Below are 27,403 nucleotides of genomic sequence, written 5' to 3' on the forward strand. Positions count from 1 at the left end.
TGGCGGCTCGCCCCGCCCTCCGCCTGTTGCCGGCGGCCACGCCCGCAGCGAGCCTGCGCAGCCGCCGCTTCCGCAGCCCCGCCCGCCCTCACTGCAGCGTCACTTCCGGCGCGCGGCCACGGCGGCCGGGCACCACCCCGAGGCCCCGAGGGACACGGACGGACAAGTGCCGGCCTCGGAGAGGCGTGCCGACAAGCGCGGCCGAGGAAGGCGGGGAAGGGACCCCGTCGTCGCCAGCCCGCGCGGCCACTCCGCCCCCACCACCCCGCGGTGCTCTGGAGATGCCCCTCCTCCCGGGGTGGGGAGAACGGCCGCCAGTCCCCTTCCCCCGCAAGCCGGTCTGGCGCCGCAGCCTCCGCGCAGCCACGCCCCCCGCCGGAGCCGAGCAGGCAGCCACGCTGGCGGGGTGTGCCCCGTAGGGCGCGCCAAGGGCGCCGGGGCCAGAGGTCAGGGCCGGCAGGGCCCCGGCGGACCGAAGTGGGGGCGGGGCGTTTACACACACCGGACACAGAGCAGCTCCGTAAAGTAAAATACAACAAAATGTTTAATGAGCAAATTCGTCTTAGCAAATATGAAACTGCCACAGAGAGGAAAGGGACGGGGCCACGGGGCTGGAGCGCAGGTCAGGGAGACTAAAGAGGAGAGTCAACTACGTAAGAAACCGGGGAGGGCACCGGGGGAAGAACCAGAGGCCAGGAGGAGGGAAGCTGTGGTCCTGGAAAGGGAGAAGGCAGGGCACCAGGGTGGACAACAAAATTCAAAATAGTTTGGCCATAAAATATAAACACACTATGTTTCTACGGTGGGTAAAGGGAGAAGGAGGGTAGAAGGGAGAAGAGGAGAGGCTGTTCTGGGGAGGGGCTATTGGGGTCCTACCCCGCCCTGCTGTGCACCCCCTCCCCACCCCGACCCCTTCCCTCTGTGTCTGTGGGTGCATGTGTCTGTGTGGGCCTGTGCGCGCACTTCCCCATTGCCCTCCCCACCCCAACCCCCACCCCACCCCAATTGCTGCCATTCCCAGTTGCTGCCGGCTGTCATTCGGCTGTCACTCCTCTGCCCATCTTCTTCAGAGGGGGAAAAGAGGGGGGGCGGGAGGGGGAGAAGCCCCCAGCCAGCCCTGCCCCTACCCTCCCCCTCCACCTCTACCAGAAGTCCCGGCGGTGGTAAGAGTCGGGGTCACAGTATTTTGTGACAACCACTCTGTTGGCGAACTTGCGACCCGTCAGGCCCTGCATGGCTTTCTGGCAGTCAAACACAGAGGTGAACTCCACGAAGATCTGCGGGAGTAAGAGACAGGTTGGGAAGGCAAGGTGGCCTCAAGCCTCTGAGGATAAACTAACTGGCTCAGCCACAGCAACCAGGCAGCATCTGCCCAAAACCCAGAAATCTGCAGGAGGGGGAGGAAGAGACAGGGCCTTGCTGCAGGTCTGGGAGCATTCACCCAAATGAACCCCAGGATCAAAGAACAATAGTGCACAGAGCCAGAGCCTAGTGGAGGCATGGGAGAGTGACTGGAACCGAGAACCACACGGGACAGCAGCAAGCTCCCCAAGGAAAGAGGGCACCTGTGTTCAGAGTCGCCCTGTACCACACCCCCTACTGGGTGCTCCCCAAGCTTGCCCAAGGGCCATGTTCTCCCCAAAAGACAGACAAAGAAATTAGGATTCAAACCTGGGTTGACTCAAACAAAACAAAACAAAAAAAACCTGATCTAGTTTCTCATCTTGTTTGAACCACCAGTTTACAGGAGTGGGTGAGGGGGAGGATGAAACCAATCTAATTCGCAATATGGGACTTCTATTAAGACAAATGCCCTGTTGCTTCAACAAAATAGCTTGCAAAAAAAAAAAAGAGCATTGTATCTGCAACTGTTATAAGAAGTTCTAAATAAAATTGCATGGATCCTTGTTTGGATACTTAGACCAAGTATAAAAAAACATGTGAGGCAGGGAAATCTGAACACAAATTTTAAGTAAATTCTAAAGATAATTTAGTTAATGTAATAATGGTATTATAGTTTCATGACAATTATTTAGAAGTTATCTGTCAAAAGTTGAGAGCAATAGTTCTCAACCAGCACAAACGTGTCCCCACCCAACATTTTGCAATGTCTGGAGATGTTTTGGGCTGTCACAAAGGAGAGGGTGCACTGCTACCGTGCAGGAGGAGCCCCCATCTACTGAGTAGAGGCCGGGAATGGGGCTCCGCATCCAAAAGCGCACGGCACAGACCTCAAAGCAAGACTTAGCAGGCCCCAAATATTTGTAGCTCAGATATTAGAAAAATATGCTTTATTTCAGGAAAAAGCAAGCTAGGAAGCTAAATACAGAAATTAAGGACAAGCTACGGATAACCTGAAGCTGGGTCACGGGGCACCAGAATGTGTATATGGCATAACAGAACTGAAATGACCTACCGTAGTGTTTCACTACGATACTCATATTTTTGTGTATGTTTGAAAAGAACGACAAAGTTCACAAACAAAACAAGATGATCCCAGACACCAGGCAGGTCTTCCCCTTCATCCTTCCCACAAATACTGACTCGGCACCTCAGGGGCCAGGCTCCGTCCCAGCACCCATGACGGCGCTGAACGCAACTGACATGCCAGGAGCGGGTGCTTCCACCACACCACACCAGTGAGGACTGGGCAGGAGAACAGGGTCAGGAGAAAGGAAATGCTGCCCATCGCCGCCTCACCACCACCCCCAGCCCTGTCCCTTGGCCCCTGACACTTGTTTCCACTACTCCCTGGGGAAATTCATCCAACTGACACCAAAGTGGGAATCAGTATGCTGATGACACCTAAGTTTCTATCAGACCTCATGCCTGGAACGCAGATCTGTCCTGCTCACAGCTTCACACATCTCTGCTTGACTCCTCTTCCCCCTCCAGCACACCCCAATCAACCACCGGCCTCTGGGTATTCACAGGTAACCAACCGGTCTCTCCAATCTACCGAATTCGCTCCACCCTCCTGCCGCTACTTTAAATCAAGTCACCACCTTCCAACCAGCTGACCACAAGCTGTTAATTCCCAAAGCTCCAGAGATCATACCACCAGCACCTCTGCCCCCTCCGTATTTCCAGCCTGCAGAACCCCACTCTGTAGGGCTAGACACAGACCTACAAGATCTGCCGTACTGGGCCCCACCTCCCAACCTCGGACCTCATCTCCCACTGTTCTCTGCTTAGGGTACACGCACTTCATCACTGTCCCCAAACACACCAGGCTCCGACCCCAGGGGATCTACACTCACTGGGCTCCCTGCTCAGGACCCTACCTGCCTACTGGAATAACCTGATGTCACCTGGGCCTACTTAATGCCACCTCTTGACCCTCCTAAGAACAGCATCCAGGGCAATTCTATTTCCTTTCTACCTGCTACCTGAGGCAGCCCACATGTTGTCTTCGACGAGGCTGGCTCCAAGATTTGCCCTGCTTAAAGGCCTGAATCACAGGTGAGTGGTTAGATGAACCTAAGTCACCCCCCCTCCTTCCCTGCATCCCAAGGAGGGTTCGAAGTGCTGACACCTGGCACACTGCCAGAAGTGACACGACTCACTGAGCTGGGAAATCAGACTGCAAGAATTGGAGATCTGACCATGTGCCCTGAAACCTCTGAGGAAGGGCCCACAGGGCTGCTGTAGAGTTTGGGATCGCACAGGTGAGTTTAGTGAGTACCTGGCAGGCAGGCGGGTTTGCTGCTGTTGTGACTATTTTTAGCACTTTTCTATCCACTGCACAGACAAAACCAAACCACGTGCCTCAAGTCACACGACAGAGCCAAGCTGTGAAGCACAGGTGCAGGGCCACGCTCCAGGGGGGCCCCCCACACCCATCTAGGTCACAGCAGTGGTGTACACGCATGCATGTTGGGGGGAAGGGGGGGTATGCACACATGCACACCTTTCCGCAGCCAGGCACCTCGACACCGTCCACAGGCCGGGGGATCTCAATGGACTTGACGAGCCCATACTTGCTGCACTCATCCCGCACATCCTCTACAATCTCCTCGTATTCCTCATCGTCCAGCAGCTCCTCAGGCAGCACCATGTTCATGAGGCACAGGACCTCAGTCGGGTGGCCGCCCATCTGCACCTGGGAGCTCATGAGCCCCGGCACTTGCAGGGTCACCGGGGTCTGATTGATGGTGCTCTGTGGGGAAAAGCAGGGGGGAGGCAGGGCCGTCATGGCCAAGACCACAGAGCACCCCCAAAGACCTACCCAGAGAAAACCACGCCCTGCCCCTGAAGGCCCAGGTGTCCACTCTTAGCGGCGCCCAGGAAAGCCAAGCCCAGAGCTTATAGGGACCCACTCCCAGCCCCACCCAGCCCCACCCCACCCCCAGGTGTCCCTCTAGCCAATGGAAGATGACGTGCCGGGGGGCTCACCAGCGTGGCATTCTTGGCTCCCACACTTGCCCTCTGGACGAGCAGTTTCTTATCCCCCAGCTGCATCCCATTCAGCCCCGCGATAGCCTGTGTATGGAGGACAAGGGGTGGGGGGGCGCAGCAAAGAGGTGTGGGTCAGGGGCCAGGAGACTGACACCTCCCCCCAAGCCCCAATACCCCAGAGCCGGGCATTGGCGGGGCAGAGCTTGGAAAGAGCTGGAACCAAGGGAAAGGAAGGGAAAGGGGCCAAGTCCCCCAACTCAGGGCCCTGCTGCAGGCTGGCCTCCTCCCACCCATCCCAAGGAGGGAAGATGTCAGTGTGGACACGGAGCAGGGTGAGAGACAAGGGTGGATGCAGCAGTGCCAGGGACCCAAGGCTCACCTGGTCTGTAACGTTGATGTCCACGTACTCACAGAAGGCGTAGCCCTTGGAGAGCCCCGTGGCGCTGTCCTTGACCAGGTTGAAAGCCTTGAGAGGCCCGAACGATGTCAGCAGCTCTTTTACCTGCGGCGGGGCCGCAACTCCGTCAGGGCTGGTTTGGGCAAAGACTGGGAGGGGAGAAGCCAGGAGGAGGCGAGGGGTCTACCTGGTCATCGTTCAGGTAATTGGGTAAGCCCCCAATGAACAGCTTGTGGGCAGAGTCCGGAACCACGGTGGACACAACTCCTGGGGAAAAAGGGAAGTAGACAGGCTTTGGTTTCCAGTACAAGGTCTTTTTACCCAGAACCCTAGGGTGAGAGCCTGGGCACAGGCCCACTACGCCTGATGCAGCAACAACAGGTTGGTGTTCCGCCATCCACCCACCCACCCACTCCAGCCACGGAGGCCCAGCAACCACTGACAGAGAACAGCTCTCTCCCAAACCCGCACAACCTCTGAGACTCGCACTAACAGCTTTCCTCAGGATATGCCATGACAGACACCAGCGTGGCATGGCAGCAAAGGTCCCCGCTCAGGGGCCACAAAGACACACCCAAACCTGGCACCGCAGCAGGTCATGTCTGGCTCTCACCCTACTGTTGAGGCATCAGGATAACACACCCAACTCCCTCCTCCGTCAGACCCCAAATCCAAGCCCTTTCCTACCACCCGACGTTCACAACAGGTCTCCCGTTGAGACTTTTGGTCCTTTTCTCTGCAGTCCTATACTTTTTACAACTACAAAAACCCAACAACTCCATCTCTATCCTATTGTGTGTGAAATCGGAGACCTGCTGCTCTGGGTCCATAAAGGCAGAGACGTGCCCAGTTTACTCAGCACCCTGACCACAGAGCCAGCACGGATGTTCCAGGGGACTCATGTCCGCTAAGTGGGTTTAATGACCACTATACCTCTACCCCAGTCGTCTCCACTCAACTTTGGATTCAGAGACAAGTGCCTGCCAGGTGGCTCAGCCCGTTGGTCCCACTGGCTTCAAAAGCATGCCACTCAATTCCTGGAGGCCTCCTGTGAGCTATGAGCTACCCAGAGCCCCAGCTTGCTGTTGGGACTCAACGTTAGAGAAACACCACCCATCCAGCCTGACCAGTTCTGAACTTTTCAAGGTCAGAGCCCACTACCAGGGGCGGCGAGGCCTGGCCCGCCTCAACAGTCCACACCAAGGGGGCCCCTCCCCACCTCCACCTGACCTAGAAAGAGACAGTTAAGATGGAGGGTGGGAGAAAGCATCAGACACTGAGTCACTGGACCCGAAGAAGGGTGCACCCTCTCCTACCACCACCCCAGCCGCTTCAGCAACAACCAGAGCTGAGCCCCACCAGGACGGGGCCATAGGGGTGTGCAGACCATGGAGATCCAGCACGTCCAAGGTAGGATAAGCAGAGGCCACAGGCCAGGCACTGCAGGTAAATTCCTTAAATTTACTGCCTCAGTACTCTCCAAATCCCTATCCATAGTAACAGAATAAACTGAGGCAGAAAAAGTAGTTTTACCCTGGATTCATACAGGCAGAAAGAGATCTCTAGGGCCCCTTTATCACCCATGACTCCACAGGGAGTTCCCAGCAAGCTAAGGCACCATCACTCTGACCAATGGCAGACTAGGACAGGGGCAGCAATTTCGTCACATCAGTAGGGGAGTAGCAGAGCCAGATGAACGTCAGCCAGCGGGCCCAGGCCGGAACCTGCTGTGCCGTGCACCCCAGAGAAGCACACAGTGCTCAGGGCACCAGGGTCGGGCTCCCTGGGTTCACATCTGGGCGCAGCACCAAGTGAGGCTCCCCCAGGCCTCAGTGTTCTCGTCTATGAAACACCTACAACGCAAGACGAGAACCCACAGGGAGCGTGCACCTAAAATGGGGCCTGAGGCCAGGCCAGTACTGCAGACCCTGGGTGCACGATGGTTCTGAAGCAGGGGGCAACGACCGACACAATGTCACACAACCAGAAAAGGTGATACAAACCAGTTCCTGGTGCCCGAATATCAAGCCCCTGGCAACCTCCTCTCCCAACACAACAGGCAGGTTCCTCCCTGACCAGGCATCTACTGTCTCAGAAGGGCCATCCAGCACACACCTCTCCTCCTCAATTCCAAGGCTTCACCTCCTTGCCGGACATGCTGGACGCCCAACGGCTGAGCAATCTTTTCTTGTACCTGGAATACCACTTCTTCCTACCGGCACTCCCCACTGGGCCTGGCCGAAAACTCTCCTGAGGGAGTGGGTGCACAGGGGTGAGGCCCTACTGGCAGGAGCCTGCTGAGGGAGAGTGGGACTCGACCCTGCACTGAGCAGGGAGCCTGGCATGGCGGTGGGCAGGTGCTCAGGGCTAAGCTGAATTCACACAGTGAATGGCTATTCTGCTTTCCTGCCTCCAAAACAGCTCTGGCTCTCCCTTACACCCCCCCACCCCATTTCTCTCTTGTCTTAAATGGAGGGCCAGGATTCCACCATCAGTCCTGGACAGCTAGGCCTGACTTCAGTGGGAATGAATTTAAGGTTTCACAATTCCAGGTGATCTGTGTTTAGTTTTAGGCAACACGCCTCCATCAAGGTCAGAGAGTCGCCTTCCAGGTTCCTGTATTGTTCCTCTTCTAACCAAGAATGTCTGCTCAATTTTATCACATGCTTTTCCCCTTTAACCTCCTTATATATATAATAACCTTTTTTTTTTTTTAAACGAAAACAGAAGCTTTACTATGAAGAAAAATCGACCAGAAGATGCTTAACCTGCAGGCAGAATGCCACTGCCACTTCCCACCACACTCCCAGAACTGAGCAGGCCCCCCCAGGCACTGGTACTGCAGACCCTCCAGCTTCTCTGGGCGGGCAAATCCCAAAGCAAGAGCAATAAGTGATCTTCCAGCGGCTTCATCACACCAAAAGCCACCTCTAGAAAGGGGCCCATGACTCTGGGAAGACGATCCAAAGCAGCTGTTCCTGGATCTGTGAGGTCTCCGTTCCCAGGGAGACCACTAATCATGCCCTTGCCTTGCTCTCCTCCTGAATGAAATGGGATCCCAGTATCCACAACGACAGCTGGCAAACCCATCATTAAAGGGCTGAGTGGCGAACGTTTTGTTTGTGGCCCACAGGGTCTCTGTCACTCAAATTGGCACTGCTGCACAAAATGGACTACAGGCAATGAGCGGGCTGGGCTCTGTACTGATTAATCTTTATTTAAAACACAGGCAGGGGGCGCCTGGCTGGCTCAGTCGGTGGAGCGTGCACCTCTTGCTTAAGTACATGAGTTCGAGACCCACGTTGGACGTGGAGCCTACTATTAAAAAAAAAAAAAAGCTGTTAGCCACGTTTGGCCCCCTAGCTGTCACTCGCTGACCTTGTACTATTGGCTGTCAAAAAAATTACCATGATGGACAGAGCCCACTTGGGACAGTGCCTGACACAGTAAGCTTCAGCAAGTGGGTAGGGTCCTCAAGTAATGAAAAACTACTTAAAGCACACTACATTTACTCAGCAAAGGGGTGCCTGGGTGGCCTAGTCAGTTAGGTGCCTGACTCCTGGTTTTGCCTCAGGTCATGATCTTGCGGTCGTGGGATCGAGCCCGCGTCAGACTCTGCACTCAGTGCACAGTCTGCTCCAGGTCTTCTCTCCCCCCAATCCCCTCACGTGCTCTAAAATAAATAAGATCTTTTAAAAAGTTTACTTAGCACAAAACAATGTTGCATGGCTTCATCTGGGACACGGTCCCACAGATGTGTGACCACAAAGAACGTTATCCGGCTGTGTGCTTAGAGCATGTCAGTATGTGTGACACCTCAGCCACTGAAAGAATTCAAGAGATCCGCCGAACCGACCAAATTACTATGGTGGGAAACACTGGAAACAACCCAGGGAACCAGCGCCCAGTCCCAAGGTGCCACCCCCTCTAGGACTCCACATCCACCACTTTGCCAAGAGTGGACTCGGTTTCTAAAAGGGGCCCTTCAGGGCACAGCCTCTGCCCTTGGAATCCCACCTTCTACTACTTCCTCCCCCCACACCCAGAGCACCAGCGCTCACCTACCTTTCCTGGATGAATTCCAGGGGCCTGAGAACCAGGCCCCCTAGCTCCACTACAGCGCTGGCTCCTCCAAGTCCACTTTGCTCCCTGCACCCCAACAGGGCCTCACAGAGACGCAAATCCTCGCTTATACCCATCTCTCCACAGGAGACAGCGACCAGCCTGCAGGTTGAGTCAGGCTGCTGTCGGTTTCCGTACAGTCAGGGGTTCTTCAAGGCCCCTGCACAGCATGTGCATGATGTATGAAACTGACCAGTCAGCATCCATCAACGACAAGGCTGTGCCCATTCACTTAGATAGCGGGAGGCTGCGCGCAAGCAGCCACATCGCAACAGAACCGTGACCGAGACGCTATGCCCACAGAGCCAAAGACATTCACCATTTTACCCTTTGCAGGAAAAGCATGCCGACCCCAGGTATGCTATGCTCTCTGCCAACCCAGAATACTACTGAACACGGCTGCGGGGAATGGCCCAAAGCACAAGAGAAACACCCAGACCAAAAAAATGAGGGACTCTCCAGCTGCCAGCCCCACAACGGGAGCCTGACTGCTCGTGCTCACGCTAACTGCCAAGGCCCAAGAGCGAGAATGACAGTCAGGCTGCAAGCCCTTCACCTCCCTCAACACATTCCACGGCCACTGTGCAAACTCAAGTGGGGAGAGCGCCCAGCTCCAAACGTTTGGGGAAATGGACGAGAAGCTCTCACACCATTTCCCAAGTATCTCCAGCCGGGCCGGAGACGGGAGGGGACAAGGCCCCCACTCACCAGGCACGTAGACAGAGGGATTCTCTGACATGCCAGGCAGAGGCTGGTAGTCGTGAGGCCTGCGGATCTTCAGTGACTGGCCCTGGAAGATGATGCCATCAAAGGCCATGGCCTGCGTGGTCTCATCCACTGAGCGGAACTGAAAGAGAAGGGGGCAGCGAGGGTCAGGGAGCCCAGCGGACAACGGCCTGCAGAAAGGCCCCAGGGAACAAGGGCTGCTGCAGGGGTACTGCCGCCAGGAGGAACACATGCCTTCCTGACCCCGCCATGCACCCGGCTCACCTCCAAGAAGGCAAAGTTCTTGTCTTGGTTAATCTGCACAGCCAAGACGGGGTTGCCAGGGGCCTGGGTCAGCCCCCCAAGGCGCATCTGGGCGTTGAAGAAATCCATCATGGCCTCCTGCAGAGGGAATAGGAGACAGGGGGGGGCGGGGGAAGGGAGGTGGAGAGAGGAGGGGAGGGTGAGAGAGGGAGACACAGAGGGGTTTGGGGGTGAGGGGAAGGGAGGGAGTTGGGGAAAGGTGGAAGAAGGGAGGGAACAGTGGAATAGGGATGGGGGCATAGAGATCAATAGTAGGAACAAAGGCAGAAGAAAATGAGAGAAAACGGGGAGGAGGCAGTAGCGACAGACAGCCAGGGGCCAGGAGTGTGGGGAGGGCCACGGGGGCCCCAACCAAAGACACATCGTTCAAGAAAAATGCACGGAAACAGCGACAAGAAAAGAAAAAGCATGAAATAGAAAACAAGAAAATGGAATGTGAGAGAAAAAGCATCCAACGGCAACAAGAGGAAAGTGGTAGGAAAGCAGCAAAGAAAGAGCAGGCGGGAACAGAGAGCACCAAGTCAGAGAAAAAGAGGACGGAAGGGATAGGGAAGGTAGGGAAGGAGGGTAGGGTGAGGGAGGGTGGGCGGGAGGGGAGGGGAAAAGAGTTTTTTTTTTTTTTTTTTTTTTTTTTTCTGGCCCTGGAGTCCGGGGGCTGCTTTATCAAACGTAGCAAAGTGCAGGTTGAGAAAGTCAGAATGGACCTTACTTGCCTTCGACGACGGTAGCAAACTTTTTGTTGCTACGAGGGATCTCAGCCCCACAATATTTCACTTTAAAGAGAAATGGAAACAACTCTTTGATCTCGGGATTCTCGGGGTGCCACGGGAAGGGGTTGGGGAGAGGGGAGGGGAGAGGAGCGGTGGGGAAGGTTGGGGAGGTCAGGGCCACCAAAAACAAAAGAGCAGCGACCACGGGAGGGACGTAGGGAGAGGATGGGGTACAGGCGGCAGAGAACCAGAGGTGTGTCAGAGAAATCTGAGGGGAACGTGCGTCTGTGTGTGTGTGTGTGTCGGCGTGCGCGCACGCGTGCGAGTCTCCCTCTCTGTCTCTCTCGATACGGATACGGATTCATGGATTTTCGTAGGTTCGTTATGTGTGTGTTTGATCCCTGGGCTGTTGGAGGAGGTTGGGAGAGGGGAGACGGGAGAGGGGAAGAGGAGGGAGGGAGAGGGCCACCCCCAGCCCGGCCCCTGGCTGGCTCAACTCCATCGGTCCGTCTGGGAGGGGGCCGGGGGGCCTTGCAGGAGCAGAGTCTGACCCGTGCAGGTTGGGGGAGGGAAGGGAGGGAAGGGGAGGAATGGGTGGGGGGAACTGGGGAGAGGGTAGGGGCAGGGAAAAGGCAGGGGGCGGGCAGTACCTCAGTGATGCCAAAGGGGATGTTGCCCACGTAGAGGCGCCGGGCCTGTCTGGTCATCTGGCTCCCGACCACGGGCACCGGCGTCGGGGTCACAGCCAGGCCGTCAGGGGTCATGGTGGGGAGAAGGGCGGTGGCTGGAATCTGACCCGCAGCTTCCAGAAGAGCACAGCAGGATTAGACAGCAGCAGGGCAATCGTCCACACCCCCTGCCCAGTTCAGGTTCCACCCACTGCACACCCAGAGAGCCACAGGAGGGCAGCTCCCCAAGGACCAGCCCGAGGGAGGCTCAACCCCACTCCGCCATGGGAGTCTCGCAGCATCTCCTCGGTGGTGGTCGAAAGGCCAGAAACCAGGAAGCCCAGGACACAAACCTTATCCTACTACCCCGTCACCCCCCACCAGATCAAAGCCTGCTCCCTCAACCACCCAGCACCCTCAGTTTGTTAACTAATGAGGCAGCAGCCGCAGCCTACCTTGCATGGCCTTGTACTGCATGGGGGTGATATGCTCGAAGCCAGGTGGTGGTACATCCCAGTATTTACGGACCTTCTTCTTCTTCTCATGGCGGGGGGAACGACTGGGAAGGGGGGAGGGGAGAGCGGGGCAGGACGACCTCAGTCTGACCAAAGGTGGGCCTGTGAGCACCCCAGGCTCCCCTCAGCTCCCCACCAGGAGTGCAGTGCTCTCCAGGAGGGAGAGGATCTGGGTCAGGGCTGCACCCAGGCCTGGGGGGAGGGTGCTGGTTTCAAGGCAAGTGGAATCTCTTCCCCAGTGCTTGGGCTGGGGCTGGACAAGGGCAGGGTACCCGGGGGTGGGGGGGGGGGGCAAAGGGAGTGGACATCAGGGTGGAAGGGTCAGGAAGAGAAGCTCACATCAATCCACCGTGCTCCTCTTTAGCGCCTCTGGTCAAAGGTTTGCTGGGGGGTGGGAGGGAAAGGTATGGGGAAGGGTGACTGGGGACCCTCGTCTTCCCCACATGCCACACCTCCCCAAGGGCGCAGAGCCCCAGGGCTGGGGGCAGGCCCCCTCAGCCCTGCCGTTCCCCTCAAACCTCCGACCCCAGGAAAGAGGAACTGAGAAAGGAAGGAAAGGCCACACAGACCACTTTCTACTTGGAGAAACTGAGATGGAGGGAGGCAGGAGGACTTCCACCTACCCAGCCCTTCCTCACCTAAGGGGACAGAAAACAGAGAGAGCAATCTACGGAGGAAAGAAGCATTAGAAGAGCAGAATGCAGTTAGGGATCAGAGATACTGCCCCACTTCAAGAACCCCCTCTTCCCAGGAGGCAAAGTACAGCCCCCAGAAGACAATCCCACAGAGAACCATAGAAAGAGTGGAAATAAAAGAAACCAGCCCTAAGAGACAGGAACTGGGACTGGCCTCGTGAAGGAAGAAACAAGAGTCGAGCACCCTGACTCCAGACTCACCCCAAGATAAAGAACCTACTGCCCTCACCAACCCACCAGAAACTGGGGAAAAAACAAAAAAAAACCTCCAGAACAGGGTGGGAAAAAAAAAAAATCTTAACTCAAGACAGACAAGCAACAGACTCCCTCCCCCAGATACACAGAGAGAAGCCAGAGTCCCAGGAGTACAAGGTCTGAGCACACCGACACCCCATTCACAGGCTGGCCCATCCCCAACCTGTGCCCAGCCAGGGGTCCCCAAGCCCTGGTACCTTCGTCGCCGCCTGTCCCGGGAGGCGCTCCGCTGGTCCCGGTTGCGCCGGTCCCGGCTCCGGCTCCGGCGCTTGCGGTCCCGGCTTCGAGAGCGGCTGTGGCTACGCTTCCGGTGCCGGTTTTCCTTGTCTCGCTCTGGGCCAGGGCGAGGGGGAGGAGAATGAGCTGAGGGAGGACGCGGCCCAGCCCACCCACTCACTGGTGGCTATGCCCCGAGCCCCAGGGAGGCCACCCCCAAGGGGAAGGGACTCAATGGAGATGGGGAGATAACAGGCTTCCTGGGTCCACAAGTGAGTCCAGGGACCCTGGGGGACCAAGGGGACGGGAGCTGGTTACCTGAGGGGACAGGGCCTGGAAATGCCCCCGGGGTGTAAGATACCTGAGGATGCTCAGGAGGAGCTGGGGAGCCAGAGAAGACAGAGGAGGCTGGCTCCTGGTCCCCCTCGAGGGCTGAGGGGCCTGACCCCAGGGTCGTCCCTGAGAGGGGCAGGGCTAGAGGCTGGGGAATCAAGAGACCCAATAATGTTTTCCTGAATGAAGAAAACTGGCGACCCCTCAGGAAAGACCTCCTCAACCAGCTGGCACCCACAGCCCCACCATCAGGCCCCAGGGTCAGGTGCCAGGCAAGATCTGCTATCCCCAGGAAGCCAGGACACCCGACGGTCCCTTCCCAACCAGGTGAAGAACGCAAGATGCCCTCCTCTAGGGAGGTGCCCCTTTCTGAATGTGGGCTAAAGAGAAGGTGCCTGGCCCTGCCTCAGGAGCTAGGGGAGGAGTGTGCCCTGCCCACTACCCCTCGCAAGCTGGTATCCCAAACCACCCCATCCTGCCCACACTCCCTCAAAGCCAGTGACTGGGGTCCAGCCCCCAGTTGGCTCCCTCAGCCCCCTCACTGGCCTCAGGGGTGACGAATAGGAACAGGGCACAGTCTTGCCCGTAAAACCACAGAAACCTCCACTCAACAGACCTCTTGCCCTGGGAAGGAGGTGCAGACCAAACCACCAGCACATCACAGTGCGTTTCCTTATTCCTTAGTTCAAAGACACCCCCAACTCCTCCACTACCCCATGTCTATGAAGAAAGGCAGGAAGAGGCAATAAGAATAGAGTGTTAAAGTGGACTTTATCCTCATCCTTACTACTTTACCTCATATGCCGTCCGAGACTTTAAATGTGAACTTCCTGTAAATAAATCTCAATTCCAAAACCACTAAAACTCAAGAAAAAACGCACCTCGGAAACAGAAAAAAACAGAGCAGCAAACACAGCAATGCTCCTAAAACACATTCATACTCAACAGCCCCACTAGCCTTCGATCCTTACTGCTCAGGAAAAACATTTCTACCCAAATAACAGAGAGGGAAACTGAGGCCCCGGGAGGTCATGTAACTTGCCCATGGCAAAAGCAAGAAGAGCATGAAGACTGAAGGTGAACCCTGTGGCATTAAGAAGTACAGTTTAGACACCTGGGCACACTCAAGGGTCTGCCTAGAATCACTAGTAACAATGTTGTTATCTCTATAAACATAAGAAAACAAAAAATAAATCAGAGACTTGAAGCAACATGAAATTATAGGCAAAGAGGCATGGCACTGGGTACAGAGCAGCTGCGGCCTGGGGCTTTGGGCCTCTGGCTCCACACTTGTAAGATGAGCAGGCTGTGGGCCCCAAGAACCTTCCCTGAGGCTGAGGCTCTGAGCAGGCAGAGGGACCAACACAGAGGGAGCAGTGATGCCTGCTGGGTGCCTGCCACCAGACAAAGAAATTAATTCTCTAGGGACACACGTGCCCTAGGCATGGGCTGAAGCGCAGATGCTGGCCCACAGAGACAAGGATCCACAGGCAGGGCAACACGTGGACAGAGCTTCCTGCCTCCCAACACACACAGATCCACGACAAATGAAAACATAAAAGGAACTGCAGTTGCTCAAAATGCTGTGGCCGCATTGTGGGACAGCTTCACCAGCCCAGAGTTCAGGCCAGGGCCGAGGGCCTGGCCTCCCAGTGCCAGGGAGAAACCAGACAACATACCTGCAAGTAAGTGCCTCGAGGAGGAGCTCCATCAGCTCCACCTGGCAGCCGGGCCTCTTGGCACCTGGCCTTGCAGCCAGCCAGACTCGAGGTGGATTTCAGCTTTCCCGCTTACTGACGGAGCGAAATCACGCAAAAACAGCCAAACCGTCCTTGAAACAAAGGTCCCATGTACCCCAGGTGTGTGAGGACTTGGCAGAATGACATTTGGAAAGCACCTTTCCTGCCGGTACCACCTGAATGAAGATGTGCCTCTCCACTTCGTAGTGCAGCATCACCCTAACAATAACTTCACAAAAAACACATCGCTTATTAGGTAGGCACTTCGTGTGTACCAAGCCCCACGCCACACACATTTCTACGTGTTACCCTATGTACGCTCAGCTCTGCCTCTTACCAACTGAGATCTGGGAAAGCGTTAAAACTTCCTGAGCCTGCTTCCTCCTCTGCAAAAGGAAGGAAATCATTTCAGCCTCACATGGTTCTTACGAGGATCCACTCAGAAAAACTGCAAAGAGCTTAGCAAAGCGCCCAGCACTTAGCACGCGCTCAGTTTAACCACCAACTATCAGTACGATCATCCTGCTCAATTCCACAAACGCACGGGAGACACGGACACAGAAATCTTAAAGCAGCACGGCTGCCGGGCAACAAAGCAGGTGTTAGAACCCAAGAATGCCGGGCTGCACGGGCACTCAAAAGAAGGGCCTCTTCCCCGCCCTCCCGGCCCCAGCACACGGATCGCCACAGCGTCCACTGCCTGTCCTCGTTCTGACACCCCGCAGCCCCCACGCCCCTCGGCCCCAGCTGGGGGGGAGAGGAACGTGCTTCCGCCCACCCCAAGCCTCAGCTTCCTCCCGCCCGCGCTGACAAGGGCTGAGACCACGTCTACGCGCCTCGACGAGCAGCTAACACTCCACGCTGCGGGCGTCGGAACTCCAACGCCCGCGTCAGAAGGACGCACGCGTGTCCTCTCTCACGAGGGACACCGCGGCACGCTCGCTGCCCCGGCGCGGGGGTCCCCTCGTCCGGCGCCCACGTGAAGGGGCGCTCGCAACCGCCATTTTGGAACAAAGGGGGCGTGGAGACTAGGGCCGTGGGCCCGGCCGGAACCGGAAGTGCCGGGGCAGCGGGAAAGAAAGGAAGCATTGCGGGACTTGATACACATACAACCTCCTTTCAGATTATTTAAAGAAGAAAAAAAAAGAAGAAGAAGAAAAGGACGTGGGGATTCCGCGAAGAAACACCCAGCCAGCCCGCGCCACCTCCGCCGCGGACCACGTGGGGCGCAGCACGAAGACCGCCGCGCATGCGTCCGGGACCCGCGCCCGCCGCCCCCTCCCCTCCCGCGCGCGGCGGCACGCCGGGCGGTCACGTGAGCGAGGCGCGNAAGCCTGGCTCCAAATAGCGTCGGCTATTTCCTGGCCGTAGAGGGAATCGGGAGCGGTAGCTTCGGCTGCTTCCGAAAACACCCGAAACGAGGATTTCACCGGCTTCCCAGGCTATCGTAACTTTTCGTAAACTAGCTCTTCAACATTCGGGTGTTTCCGTAGGTTCGCGCGTTCCTCTGCGCCCAGCCCCCCCCCCAAGGTTTCGGCTTCTTCCGACAATTCAAACCGCCCCAGTCTTTGGCTGCTCCCGCAGATTCTGCCCGCTCTTCGCCGCCGGCCCTATCCAAGCAATCGGCTACTTCCGACAATCCTAACCGTCCCGGGCTTCTGCACTTTCTGAAGGTTTCCAGCGCTCGCTCTCGGATCCAGCCAGAGGATTAAACCCAATGCCAACCTTCGGCTCTTTCCGGGCAGTGCACTCACTCCTCCCCTTCGATGAACTTCGGCTTCTTCCGCCACCGCTTCGGGAAGGCCTCACGCACGGGACACAGCTTCGGTTTTTTCCGTCGGCGCTTCGGCTCCTTCCGGCTTCGGAAACCAAAAAGGGAGGGAGGACAGAGATGAGGTTGGTCAGGAGAAGGGATACAGAGAAAGGGCGGGGTCCCGGCTCTCTGCACCTGGCTCTCCGGGTGGGGAGAGCGGAGGAAAAGAAAGGCCGATCTCGCGGAGGGCCTAAGAAGGTTGCGCGAGACAAAAGCAGCCAGCCGGGTGAAGGGTGTGCGCGGCCGCTGCGGAGGTTGCCAGCGCGGCTTTGTGCGCCTGCGCGGAGTGGAAGAGGAGGGGGGCGAGATGGGCTTCTGCGCCTGCGTAGAGGTCGGTCTGAGGCGAGGTTTCTCACCGTTCGGGAGGCAAGCGGGTTCCAGAGGCCCCAGCACGCGTGCGCGAGACTTTCCCTTACTCCGGGAAAGGTACTGAATTCCAGACCGTTAAGCACAGCCGCCTTCTCCTGGTTGCTGTAGCAACCGCGTAAGCGCTCTCGCTCCCCTCCCGCAGCCCAGGCGCAGCAGGAGACGTAGAAGGCACTTCCTGAAGACCAGTAATTTGGCAGTACCGCCGCCTGGCGGACGGGCGTGGAAGCCTCGGCCCAGACGTGTCGGTTGCCCCTCGCCGCGGTCGCTCCCGCTAGCGGTCGTTGAGTCCCGGCCCCTGCCGCCGCGCCTCTAGCCGAGCTAGCCCCGCCGGCAGTGTTCCGAGTTCCCTGGGGCACAGCTGCTTCTCCTCCCGCCCCTGCTGCCGGGGGTGCTAATTACACCCTGTCTCCCCAAGCTCCGGCTCCCTGCCTGACCGCCCGCTCGGTGGAACAACCCGGAGCCCCCGTCACTGTCTCCGCGGCAACGGACACCCCCTCCAAGAAGAGGCCGGGCCTAGTTTACTCCAAATTTTATCGTCTCTGTTTAATTTAAATTCTCTGAATAATTCTTTCTCGTCCGGAATGCGGGTGGGGAGCTCCTGGCAGAGTGGGCCAGCCTCTCCTCGGGGCTGGGGGTAGAGACGGGGTATGTACAGTGCCTAGCCCCGCAGAGAGTCTCGCAGTGTCCCCAGGAGGAAGGGCCCGGTGAGGGCAGGACGGTGCAGCTCGCTTGGGAGGGGTGCCAGTGTTTGGGAAAGAGCAGAAACCGACCCCTGGGCGATAGCTCTTGGGAGACTGGGTCCCCAGGGAATGCAGAGGAAGGGGAGGGTGCTAGGACCGTGAAAGGCAAGGAGGGGACCAGATCTATATACCGGGGACCGGGAGTGGGGATCTGCAGCAGGCGAGGCACACGCAGAAACACCCCGGGCCCCCTGGAGGAGCACACCACTCATGCACACGCTTGCCCGGTGCCAGGAGGGGCGCACGAGGGAGGGAAGTGGGGGCCAAAGGACGCGTCCTGGGCCAGGTGGCAGGATCACCGCTTGAAGCGGTAGGTGATGGGAAGCAGGAGCTTGCTCTTCTTGAGAGCCTGCACCTTCTTGAGGGTCTCGTCGTCCAGGGCCAGGAAGCAGCGACGCGAGTACTCGAGCAGACGCTCCTTAGAAGGGTCGAACTCGCCCACTTCCGCCAGCTTCTCCGGGGCCACGATGAGCAGCTCCGCGATGGGCGTGGTCAGCGCCACCGTGTTGCGATCTACTCGGTGGTGCTCAAAGGCCCGAGACATGCTCTTCAGCTTCTGGAAGGTGCCCAGGATCTTCTTGTAGCGGCAGAGGACGCCGTCTGCATCCTTCACTGCAGGGCCAGGGCATAGAGACATGAGGAACAGACATGGACACGAAGGCAGAGATGGAAAAAGGACAGGGAACCCTAGACAGGAAAAGTCAGGAGAACAACATGGAGATCCAGAGGACAAGGGGGTGAGGAGTCAAGAGGTGGTGGGAGACATGGAGACAGAGCGAGGCAAGTGGGAAAATCGGTGAAGGCAGGCCCAGAGATGAGGAGGAGTTCCCAGCCCCGCTGAGCTTCACCCCTCCCCTTGTGACTGATGAGGAGCCTGAGGCCCTGAGACCCCACATGGCAAGGCTGGTGAGGGTGCGCTGCAAAGTAAGACCACACGTGGAGACTGGACAGACACTAGGCTAGGGGAGAAGGGAGGCCCTCCTTGAAGGTCATACCAAGCCCCCAGCCCAGACCCCTGAGCTCCCACCCCCTGCGTGCGTCTGGCTCACCCCGCTGCCTCTCCCGGGCCTTGGGCTTCCCAAAGCGCCTCCGGCCAGCACCTCCCTTCTGCTTCTGCCTCTTCCGCTCCATGGTACTGCCTTCTTCAGACGCTCCGCTGAGCGAGGAGGCCGCTGACTCTGGGTCTGAGGCCTCACCCCCAGCCCCACCCCGGCTGTCCCCGTCAACCCGCCTCGGCCCAGGCTTCACGCGGCAGTGGTCCTCTGGAGAGAGGGAGAGAGAGGGACACCCGGACACATGAACTTCCAGAACAGGAGGGAGGAGGAAGCAAGGGGCTGTCTGCAAGATGGACACAGATGTCACATCACACACAGGTCCCCAGGAAAGGGGGCCTCAACTGGGGCTGGCACCCCCCAGGAGACCAACAGAAAATTCAGTATAGATGTTGTAGTCCTCAGCAAGATGGCTGAGGACAGTGCACTCGGTTGGACTTGGAAGCAGAGATCACAGGTGGGGCACGGGTTCACGCTCCTCTGACTCCTAAAACTTTATGGCAAGAGATTTGGGGGAAGGGCTGAGAGAACCAAGACAGGACCAGACACCTCAGAGAGTCTGTGACTATAGGCTTCCACGGTGGAGGAGGGGTTTTCTGGGGACTCAGTGGGACCTCTGCAAGAGTAGACTCTAAAAATCTAGGAAGCAAACAAGGCCTTGGCTGGGGTGGGGGGTCCAGACCCTGAGAGAAATGCCAGGCCCTGGGTCTAGTGGTCTGGGAAAGTCAGGCGCCCACCTTCACCTGAAGAGAGGGAGCAGCCGACGCTCTGATGCAGGGGCCTCCAGAAGGTGGGTTGGGGGGGAGGTCCAATGTTGGGGTTCTCACTGAGAAAGTCCAGAAGGCCTTGGGCCCAACCATCCTAGGTAGGTTCCCATCAGCATGGAGAGACAATGGGTGGTCCCAGCAACCCAGGCCACAGGTGGCTCCAGAACAGAGGGGTCCCCAATAACACATGTTGAAAACACAGACCCCTTGCCCAGGCTGTCTGGTGAATTACAGGGGACTATGGGGTCCTGGGAGGGAGCCAGCCAGGGGCTGAACATCATGTGGAAGGGAGCAGAAGGGGTACTCTCCAAAAAAGGGTGTGAAGATTGAGAAAGGAAAGCCCTATCCCTGGCAGGCGATGGCCACAGGATTCTGCCCATCAGCAGTGACAGGAGTCAGGCAGGAAGGAAGCTGAGCTTGGGTCCTGGAGACGGCCTCAGGAGTAGGGAGAGACCCCCACTGGGCCACCAGAGGATAAGAGTAGGTGAGAAGGGTCCCAGATCCCAGAGAAGGGCCAGAGCTGAGTGTCAGGGCCCAGGAGTGAGACACGGGGGACCAGCTCCTCAGGCACCTCACCTGCATCCATGCGGGCAGAGGAGATAAACTTGTCTAGCTGACACCGCAGGAAGTCCCTCTCCTCCTCCAGGTCCTCGATACGCTTCTGCAACCATGAGTTCCTCTCCAAGGCCATGTGCAGCTGGGCCCTGACACCATTCATCAGGGCCACGGTCGGGGATGCGGCCTCCGGAGGCTCTAGGGACATCGGGGAACCTTGGTCACACCCCAGGCCTCAAGGGCCCTGCACCCCAGCTGACTGGGGTCCCTCCGAGCCTTCCCCCCAGCTCACCCTCGAAGTTTCCCCGAGAGGGGCTCAGACTGTAAAAGATCTGTGGGTCTAGATGGGGCGTCTCATCGAAGGGGATGGAGATCTCGAAGGCCTCATCGTCTTTCTTCACTGGAGGGGAGAGGCCAGGGGTCACCCCAGGGAAGGCCCCAGGCACCTCAGACCAGCCCCCAACCACAGCAGCCCTGGGGAGGAAAGGGCAGGGATGGGCTGGGCAGGGCAGTGGTGGGACCAAGGGTGGGGCAGGGTCCCAGCTTCCTCACGTGTCCTCCTCCGGCTGTTTCGGTCATTCATGACGTGGCCTCCGGAGGACCCAGGCAGCTTAGCGCCTCAGGGGCACTGGACAGAAAGGGCAGCCACAGATGGAGGGACATCCCAGGGGAGGTAGGACCCAACTCTTTAGGACTGGGGGGGGGGGGTTGCTGAGGGCCGGGACTTCTAGGTCTGAGGGAGGAGGGGACCCAGACCCTCAGGACTGAGGGAGGACAACTGAGGTTTCAAACTCCTGGGCTCCTAGGAAATGAGGGGGCTGGGGGCCCAGACCCCGAGCTACTGAGGGAAGGAGGAGTGGGTTCCCCGCGGGGTTGAAAGAGAGGAGACATCCTGGCCTGGATAGGGCGGACCCTCATCACGGGTCACCTCGGAGCCAAAAGAAACGAGAGGCGCAGGGGGAGGGGACCATGCCCCAACTTCCAGGCATAGGGTGGGGGGGTCCAGCCCACGCGCAGCGCCTCCCCCGCACCCGTGTGGGCGAGCAGGGCCCCTCCCCCGTGGTGGAGGGGGCGGGGCGCGTGCGCAGTGCGGGGGAAGGTCACGCGTGGGGATGCGCCCCCGCCCCCGCCCTTTGTCCCCCGGGTGGGAGGGGGAGCGATGTTGGCCAGGGGTCCCGGCGGGAGATGCACTAGGCCGCGGGTACAGATGCGGCCACCACCCCCCGCCCACAGGTGCCCGGGGTCGGAGGGGCCAGAGCCCCGCGCTCACCCACCCGCGCGCGGAATCCGGCTAGGGGACCGACAGCGACGGCGCCCATGCCCGGCGCCGGGGAGCGTCTGCAAAGTGTCGCGGGGAGTGGAGGGAAGCGCCCACCTGCCGCGGGCGGGCGGGGCGGCAGAGGCGGCGAGTCTTGGGCCAGGTGGCGGGCCGGTGGGAGGGGGCAGGGACGCCGGCACTTCCCGGTCCGCCGGTCGGTGCGCTCCTCCGGGAGCCTCCGGCCCCAGGTGAGGCCCGCCGTTTGCGGTAGAGGCGCGGGCTGCACTTGCGCGACGGCCCCTTGCAGCACTACCCCGCCCTCCGCGAAGCCCGGGCAGGGAACGTCAAGAAACTCCCAATTCCTGGAGAGCAGGCGGCTCGGGGGTCCCCGGGGTGGGTGGCGACGCACCGAGTCGGGCCCCGGAGAGGGAAGGAGACAACCAGCAAAGTTGAAGCACATGGAAAGTGCTTTTCAACGGTACCCTGGGAACTGGCCACACGGCCCCCCGCAACCTGCCCCTTCATCTCCCACAGCATGTGTGCATCACCAGCACAACCATAGGGCACGCACAGTTCCTAGGACCAAGGGAGGGTAGGGGGGGTTAGTTACCCTTCCTGAAAATGGGGGCCTGGAACACCACCAGTACCACCCCTGTGGCAGCGATTATGAGCTGGCGTGGGAGCATTCAGACCCAATCTGAGCCGCTCCTTCGCCCTCCCCCCAACCCCACCTCAGTTTACTCACCTGTAAAGTGGGGGAGGTTATGGTCCCTTTTAGGTTCCTTGTGAGGATGTAATGATATGGTGCAGGCAAAACGCTCAGGCCAGCGCCTGGCCATAGTCTCGGCTTAAGATCGGGGCGCTGGCAGTGGTATTTGAGGTCATATAGTGGGAGGCTCTATCCCTCCCTGGGGAGTGGAGATGGCTAATTTGTTCTTCCGCCCAAAAAGAGGTCGGAAGAAGAAATGAGGCCCAGCACACTGCCTGGCACAAAACAGACGAGCAAGGAAAATTCATTAAGAAGATGTTTATTCAGCTTCCGGCTCAGCTCCCTGCCTCTCCTTCCAGTCACCAGTTGCTACTGGAATTTTTGCCAACCCTTGGAGAGTAGGGCTATAACCTTGCAGAAGGAGACTTTAAATGTCTCCACCACTTAGACCACAGAAAGCTGTGGCCACCCTCCTGTCCTACCTGCTTCACATTACAAATAAATTGCAGGCTGGGTCAAAACGTCCAGGGGGAGGCACCTGCCCTAGATCAGTGTTTTGCAAACTACAGTTCATGGGCAGGGAATTCAATATAATGGAACAGAACTGGCAAGAGCAAGAAAAAGTGGACTGCGCATGGCAGAGATTCAGTATTGTTTAAGTTTTGTTTCACATATATTTTGTGTATCTTATACTGGGTTGCCAAATAAAATGTTTCTTACAATAGATCCTAGCTTTGGGGGGGGGGGGTAAAAACACGCCACCTAGGTGACGCACGTTGAGGAGCCACGCTAGGACTGACCCCAGTGCAGAGGCCAACCTTCCCACCCCTCACCAGGTAAGCCAAGCATTTTGCACTGGTGTGACCCGTGCAAGATGCTCAGCCCAGCACCTGGCCATAGTCTAAGCTCAAGATCAGGGCGCTGTTCCTGTTATTTGAGGTCAGACAATGGGAAGCTCCTTCCCTCTCTGCGGAGAAGAAATGGCTGATTTGTTCTTCTGCCCAAAAAGAGGTGGGCCAGGCACTTGCTGAGTCTCCCTGTTAGGCAGCAGGCAGGCCAAGCCGCTGTCCCCAAAAACAAATCTCAAGTGCTCAAAATGGGAAAGGTGTTTACTGGGTGTCCAGTCTCAGGCCCTGGCTGGGGGTTGGGAGGCAGGTCTGGGGTCCCTTCCCCCAGCATCAGCATGGAGGCCTCGGGAAGCTGGTGCAGATTCTTGATGGCTCCCAACCACTTTTTTCAGGCTGGAGAATTTCCACACATAGAACTCTCCCCCCACATCTCCAGTCGGCTCAGCATGAGGCTGGAGGGCTCCACTCTGCGAATGTTAAGGTCTTGTTTCCGTCTTAGCTCCAAAACACGAAGGCTACTCGTGGGCTCCTCCTTCAGGCAGGGCTTGGCCTTTGCAGGAGGTGTGTCTGTGTCCAGGGCTGCAACCCAGCCTTCCACACTGGCCGGGTGTCTGAGGGTGGCAGGAGGCCAGGCTCCCCCCAGAACCCCATGGTCCTTGGGGTACCCCACAGCCTGGCTCACGGATGCTTCCACCGAGTGTGCTTTTGCAGCGTGTTCTGCTCCATAAATCGACGGGGGCAGTGGGGGCACTGAAATGGGCGCTCCCCCGAGTGGACCCGGCTGTGCTGGGCCAGCTCCCCCGCCTCACGGAAGCGGCGAGGGCAGAGCGGACAGCCATGGGGTCGCCCGCCGCCGGCCCGGTGAATGGAGTGGTGCCGAGCCAGGTGGCTGGCCCGCTTGAATGCCTTCCCACAGGTGTCACACTCGAAGGGCTTCACCTCCGAGTGGGTGATGCTGTGTCGCTGCAGGTAGGACATGTACTCGAAGACCCGGGAGCACACGGGGCAGCTGTAGCACTTTTTCTGAGCTGATGCCCCATCTGCCCCAGGCTCTCTCTGAGACTCCTGGTCCACCAGCACAGTGTATGGGATGCCCTGGGTGTCAATAAGCAGGTAGTGGTTGGGCCTCGGAGACGAGGAAGTCTGGGGAGGTCCTGTGGAGGAGGAGGGTCCGGGTTCTGGAGACCTGCCTGTCGGAGAGGGAGGGGCCTCCATGGCCTCTGCAGAGGGAAGCGCCAGGGGCTGCGGGCAGGGGGACGACGGCAGCACCAGCATCCGGAGGGGTGGCTAAGGCCTGGTGGACGGGACAGAGTATGAGGTTACATGAAGGAGGGAAGCTGGCTGACAAGCTCTGTTCTTTACCCTCCGCATACCCTGCGCAGAACCTGTGCATCCCCCAGCCTCCGTCCCTGGTCTCTGTGACCTTCTGTAAAGCTTCTAGGGTCCATCACACACTGTAAGCACCGGCACACCCTGACCTCGCTCTGTCCTCCTCCTCTGTACCCTCCTCAGGTGCCTGGACGCCCCTCTACTCCGGCCCCGCCCCCTAGACCTGCAGGTCTCTCTCGGCTCTCCACGCCCCTGACCCGGGTCTGGGTGTCGCCCATCCTATTACTCCACCCAGAAGCCTGGTCTACCCCTTCCATATTCGCCCAGGCCTCCAACGGGCTGCCACGTTAAGATCCGCGGGTCCTGACCCGCCATCCAACAACCTCCCTGAACACCCCTGTGCCCCCCTCCTAGCCCGGCTACCTCTAGATTCTCTCTAGTCCACGCCCATCCAGCTGTTCCCCTCCCAAGTTCTTTCTGGGTCCTAGCGCTCTCTAGGGCGCCGCCCCCGGTCGGCGGCTCGGCCTCGGAGCCCAGCTCCGCGAGTTCGGGGCGGTGCCCGCAGGAGCCCCCACAGCGGCCCCTCCCCTCCCAGCGCTCAGGTACCCGCTCCCGGCCCCGCCCCTCTCGCGGCCCGCTCCCCGCTCCCTCCCGCCTCCCGGCCCCCGTACCCGGTGCAGCAGCCTCTCGGGTCCGGGCGACTCCGGAACGGCCCCGGGCTACCCCCGTGATCGCAGGTGGTGGCGGGACGGGCGCCTCTGGGTGTCCCCCGGGAGCGGGTGGCACCGGTAACAGGAGACCGGACCGGGGCGCGGAGAAGAGGGTTCAGGGGAGGAAGGTGGGGGCGGGGCGCCTGGGCCTTCGGGAAACGGATCCGGCCAGAAACACACGCCGAGAGGAAGGTTCCCAGGTGCTAAGGTCCTGGCTGCCCCTTCCCACCGCGCTGCCCACCCCCCAACACACACACGCAAATCAAAGCCCTAAAGTGGAGTGCGGAATGTTTATTGAGGAAGGAGTGAGGGTTGTGGGTGGAAAGGGAGAGATACAGAAGTGAGCCAGACCGTGCCGTGCTCTTTTGTCAAATCTTCCGCGCACTCAACCGTTCACCACTTCGGAGTAGAAGCCCAAGGCTCAGAGACGTTATGTCACTTGCAAAGGCTCACACAGCACAGCCGGTCCGGAACCCAGTTCCGAGACCGGCTCCCAGGCCCAGAGAGGGGCAACGACTTGGTCTACATCACACAGCTAAACAGGAAGGTAAGGAAGGAATGGTGTTTCTCCCTTTGGACAGATGGAGAAACTGAAGCCCCGGGTAAGACAGGAACCTCGGAGAGGCAGGGAGCTCGTGTGGGCGTGACGCTGTGTGGCTCGAGAGGCCCCGAGGGTCTGGAACTCAATGGAGGCGCACGTGCTGCGCCAGCTCCGCGGCGTCCTGGAAGCGGCGTGGGCAGAGCGGGCAGGTGTGCGGCGGGCCTGCACGGGCGCGGTGCGTGGCGCGGTGCCGCGACAGGTGGCTGGAGCGCTTGAAGGCCTTGCCGCAGGCGCCGCACGTGAAGGGCTTGAGGTCCGAGTGCGACACGCGGTGGCTCTGCAGCCGCAGAGGGCTGGCAAAGACGCGAGCGCACTCTGGGCAGCTGTAGCCCTTGCGCGGCCCGGGTTCTCCCGGCGCTGCCTCGCGCTGGGGCGGGCCCCGGGGCTCCTCCTCCAGCTGCACTGTGTATGTGTAGGGGACCCCGTTGGCGTCGATGAGCAGGTGGCGGCCCAGCCGCGGGGGTCGGGGCCCTGCGGCCGAGGATGGAGTGGAGGAAGGGCCTTCCGTCTTGGGGAAAGGGGGAGCCTTGGGGGGCGGTGGGTCCATGGCCTCTGGGGAGGAGGACCGAGGGTGGGGTGGCCGAGGCGGCAGCAGCAGCATCTGGGGTGTCAGCTGGGAGCAGTGGAGGGGAAAGACATTAAAATCGCCACTTCCTGGGGGAAAGTGTCCCCATTACCACTGCTTGTTAGGCCCTCGATACCACTGACCTACCTCTCCTGAAAAAAAGAACCCGACTCTAGGCCAGACGGCTCTGGTTCCACCAAGCCGCTCCCAGGACACCTCCAAGTGAGCCGGCATAGCCCTGCTGTTCCTCCTGCGGCTCCCTCTCAGCCCCCGGGCCAGGCCAGGCCAGGCCAGGGGTCCCTATCCTGCCATTTTCCTTCTCCCCAACTCCCCCACAGCCTGTCAATCTCCAAGTCTGTTTCCTCTCTACAGCTTCGTGGTCTCTTTTATTCCTAAGGGGTCGCTCACTTTCTCGTCTTCCCAGGACCAGCTGGGGGGGCCAGCCCAGCAGCCTCGTTCTTTGGAAGACCTCCCCATCTCTGCACACAGCGTGGCCTCGCTTACATTCCTTCCTTGGTACACCCCCAGAACGTCAGTTTTCACTCTGGGCTTCTCTCTTCTGACCCTACACTTCACACCGACTCTCAACCTCCTCCTCGCCTAGCGGACCCATTGTCTGGATCTCATGCACACATCCCTAGGACGCCTCAACTGCCTGCTTCTATGGACCCCACACACCCTGAGCCTCGAAATGCGCCCCAGGGGTGCCCCCCTCTGCCCGCCCCTAGACTCAAGTCAACGACATCTGTATTTCTTCTGTCTGTGTCCCTCGGGGGCCTCGTCCCATTCCCCGCTACCCTCACCGGGGTCCCTGGAGCCCCCTTCCTCTCCCCTCGGGGTGCATCTGGCACCGCTGTTTCTCCATCCCTCCAGCCCGCTCCTCGGTCCGCCTTCTTCGGTAACCCCAGAGCCTGGGGTCCCCCGTCCCCCTTCTCGCTGCACCCTCAGGGCCTCGCTCCCTCCAGTCCCCCCCGACCCGACCCCGGCTCCCACCGAGCCGGGCCCCACCC

The 27,403-nt window shown here is 58.9% G+C and overlaps 5 protein-coding genes across 12 annotated transcripts in view; 1 reads left to right on the forward strand and 4 right to left on the reverse strand.

The window, feature by feature from the left end:
* Positions 1 to 526: 526 nt before the first annotated feature.
* Positions 527 to 15,006, reverse strand: U2AF2 (U2 small nuclear RNA auxiliary factor 2). Of its 4 annotated transcripts, none has more exons than XM_034639529.1 (12): positions 13,367 to 15,005; positions 12,987 to 13,122; positions 12,179 to 12,223; positions 11,780 to 11,883; positions 11,307 to 11,458; positions 9,908 to 10,024; positions 9,626 to 9,764; positions 4,983 to 5,062; positions 4,778 to 4,900; positions 4,384 to 4,482; positions 3,911 to 4,159; positions 527 to 1,277 (listed from the first exon to the last, which is right to left on the reverse strand). In XM_034639529.1, the coding sequence occupies exons 4-12, from the start codon at positions 11,799 to 11,801 to the stop codon at positions 1,143 to 1,145; spliced, it is 1,116 nt and encodes a 371-aa protein (XP_034495420.1). In that variant the 5' UTR covers positions 11,802 to 11,883; positions 12,179 to 12,223; positions 12,987 to 13,122; positions 13,367 to 15,005; the 3' UTR covers positions 527 to 1,142. The 4 variants fall into 4 exon arrangements, with proteins under 4 accessions (XP_034495420.1, XP_034495422.1, XP_034495421.1 ...); XM_034639531.1 differs by having other exon boundaries at positions 4,396 to 4,482; positions 13,367 to 15,003; XM_034639530.1 differs by lacking the exon at positions 12,179 to 12,223 and having other exon boundaries at positions 13,367 to 15,006.
* Positions 15,007 to 16,760: 1,754 nt separating this feature from the next.
* On the forward strand, positions 16,761 to 17,787 carry LOC117795292. Its single transcript, XM_034639547.1, has 2 exons — positions 16,761 to 17,316; positions 17,402 to 17,787. Exons 1-2 carry the CDS (start codon positions 16,795 to 16,797, stop codon positions 17,570 to 17,572), a joined length of 693 nt encoding a protein of 230 aa, XP_034495438.1. The 5' UTR covers positions 16,761 to 16,794; the 3' UTR covers positions 17,573 to 17,787.
* Positions 17,777 to 21,911, reverse strand: CCDC106 (coiled-coil domain containing 106). 3 transcript variants are annotated; one of them, XM_011233802.3, is made up of 6 exons: positions 21,644 to 21,910; positions 20,926 to 21,001; positions 20,666 to 20,773; positions 20,395 to 20,571; positions 19,049 to 19,261; positions 17,777 to 18,611 (listed from the first exon to the last, which is right to left on the reverse strand). In XM_011233802.3, exons 2-6 carry the CDS (start codon positions 20,954 to 20,956, stop codon positions 18,295 to 18,297), a joined length of 846 nt encoding a protein of 281 aa, XP_011232104.1. In that variant the 5' UTR covers positions 20,957 to 21,001; positions 21,644 to 21,910; the 3' UTR covers positions 17,777 to 18,294. The 3 variants fall into 3 exon arrangements, with proteins under 3 accessions (XP_011232104.1, XP_002926436.1, XP_019662699.1); XM_002926390.4 differs by having other exon boundaries at positions 21,648 to 21,909; XM_019807140.2 differs by lacking the exon at positions 20,666 to 20,773 and having other exon boundaries at positions 21,648 to 21,911.
* Positions 21,912 to 22,639: 728 nt separating this feature from the next.
* ZNF581 (zinc finger protein 581) overlaps positions 22,640 to 27,403 on the reverse strand; it is a 16,252-nt gene continuing 11,488 nt past the window's right edge. The window contains exons 1-2 of one of the 3 annotated variants that reach the window (XM_034639549.1): positions 25,189 to 25,385; positions 22,640 to 24,482 (exon numbers count right to left, since the gene is read on the reverse strand). In XM_034639549.1, coding sequence (XP_034495440.1) covers positions 23,867 to 24,463 — 597 coding nt within the window. In that variant the 5' untranslated portion in view covers positions 24,464 to 24,482; positions 25,189 to 25,385 and the 3' untranslated portion in view covers positions 22,640 to 23,866. Of the gene's footprint in view, positions 24,483 to 24,940; positions 25,079 to 25,188; positions 25,386 to 27,403 lie in introns of those variants that run through there. The other 2 variants (XM_011233803.3, XM_019807135.2) reach the window with 2 other exon arrangements.
* The window catches only part of ZNF580 (zinc finger protein 580), a 13,390-nt gene continuing 11,490 nt past the window's right edge, over positions 25,504 to 27,403 (reverse strand). The window contains exon 3 of the mRNA XM_011233804.2: positions 25,504 to 26,441. Coding sequence (XP_011232106.1) covers positions 25,911 to 26,441 — 531 coding nt within the window. The 3' untranslated portion in view covers positions 25,504 to 25,910. The remainder of the gene's footprint in view (positions 26,442 to 27,403) is intronic.

The sequence above is a fragment of the Ailuropoda melanoleuca genome, chromosome 12, assembly GCF_002007445.2.
Source record: "Ailuropoda melanoleuca isolate Jingjing chromosome 12, ASM200744v2, whole genome shotgun sequence".
Taxonomy (NCBI): Eukaryota; Metazoa; Chordata; class Mammalia; order Carnivora; family Ursidae; genus Ailuropoda; species Ailuropoda melanoleuca.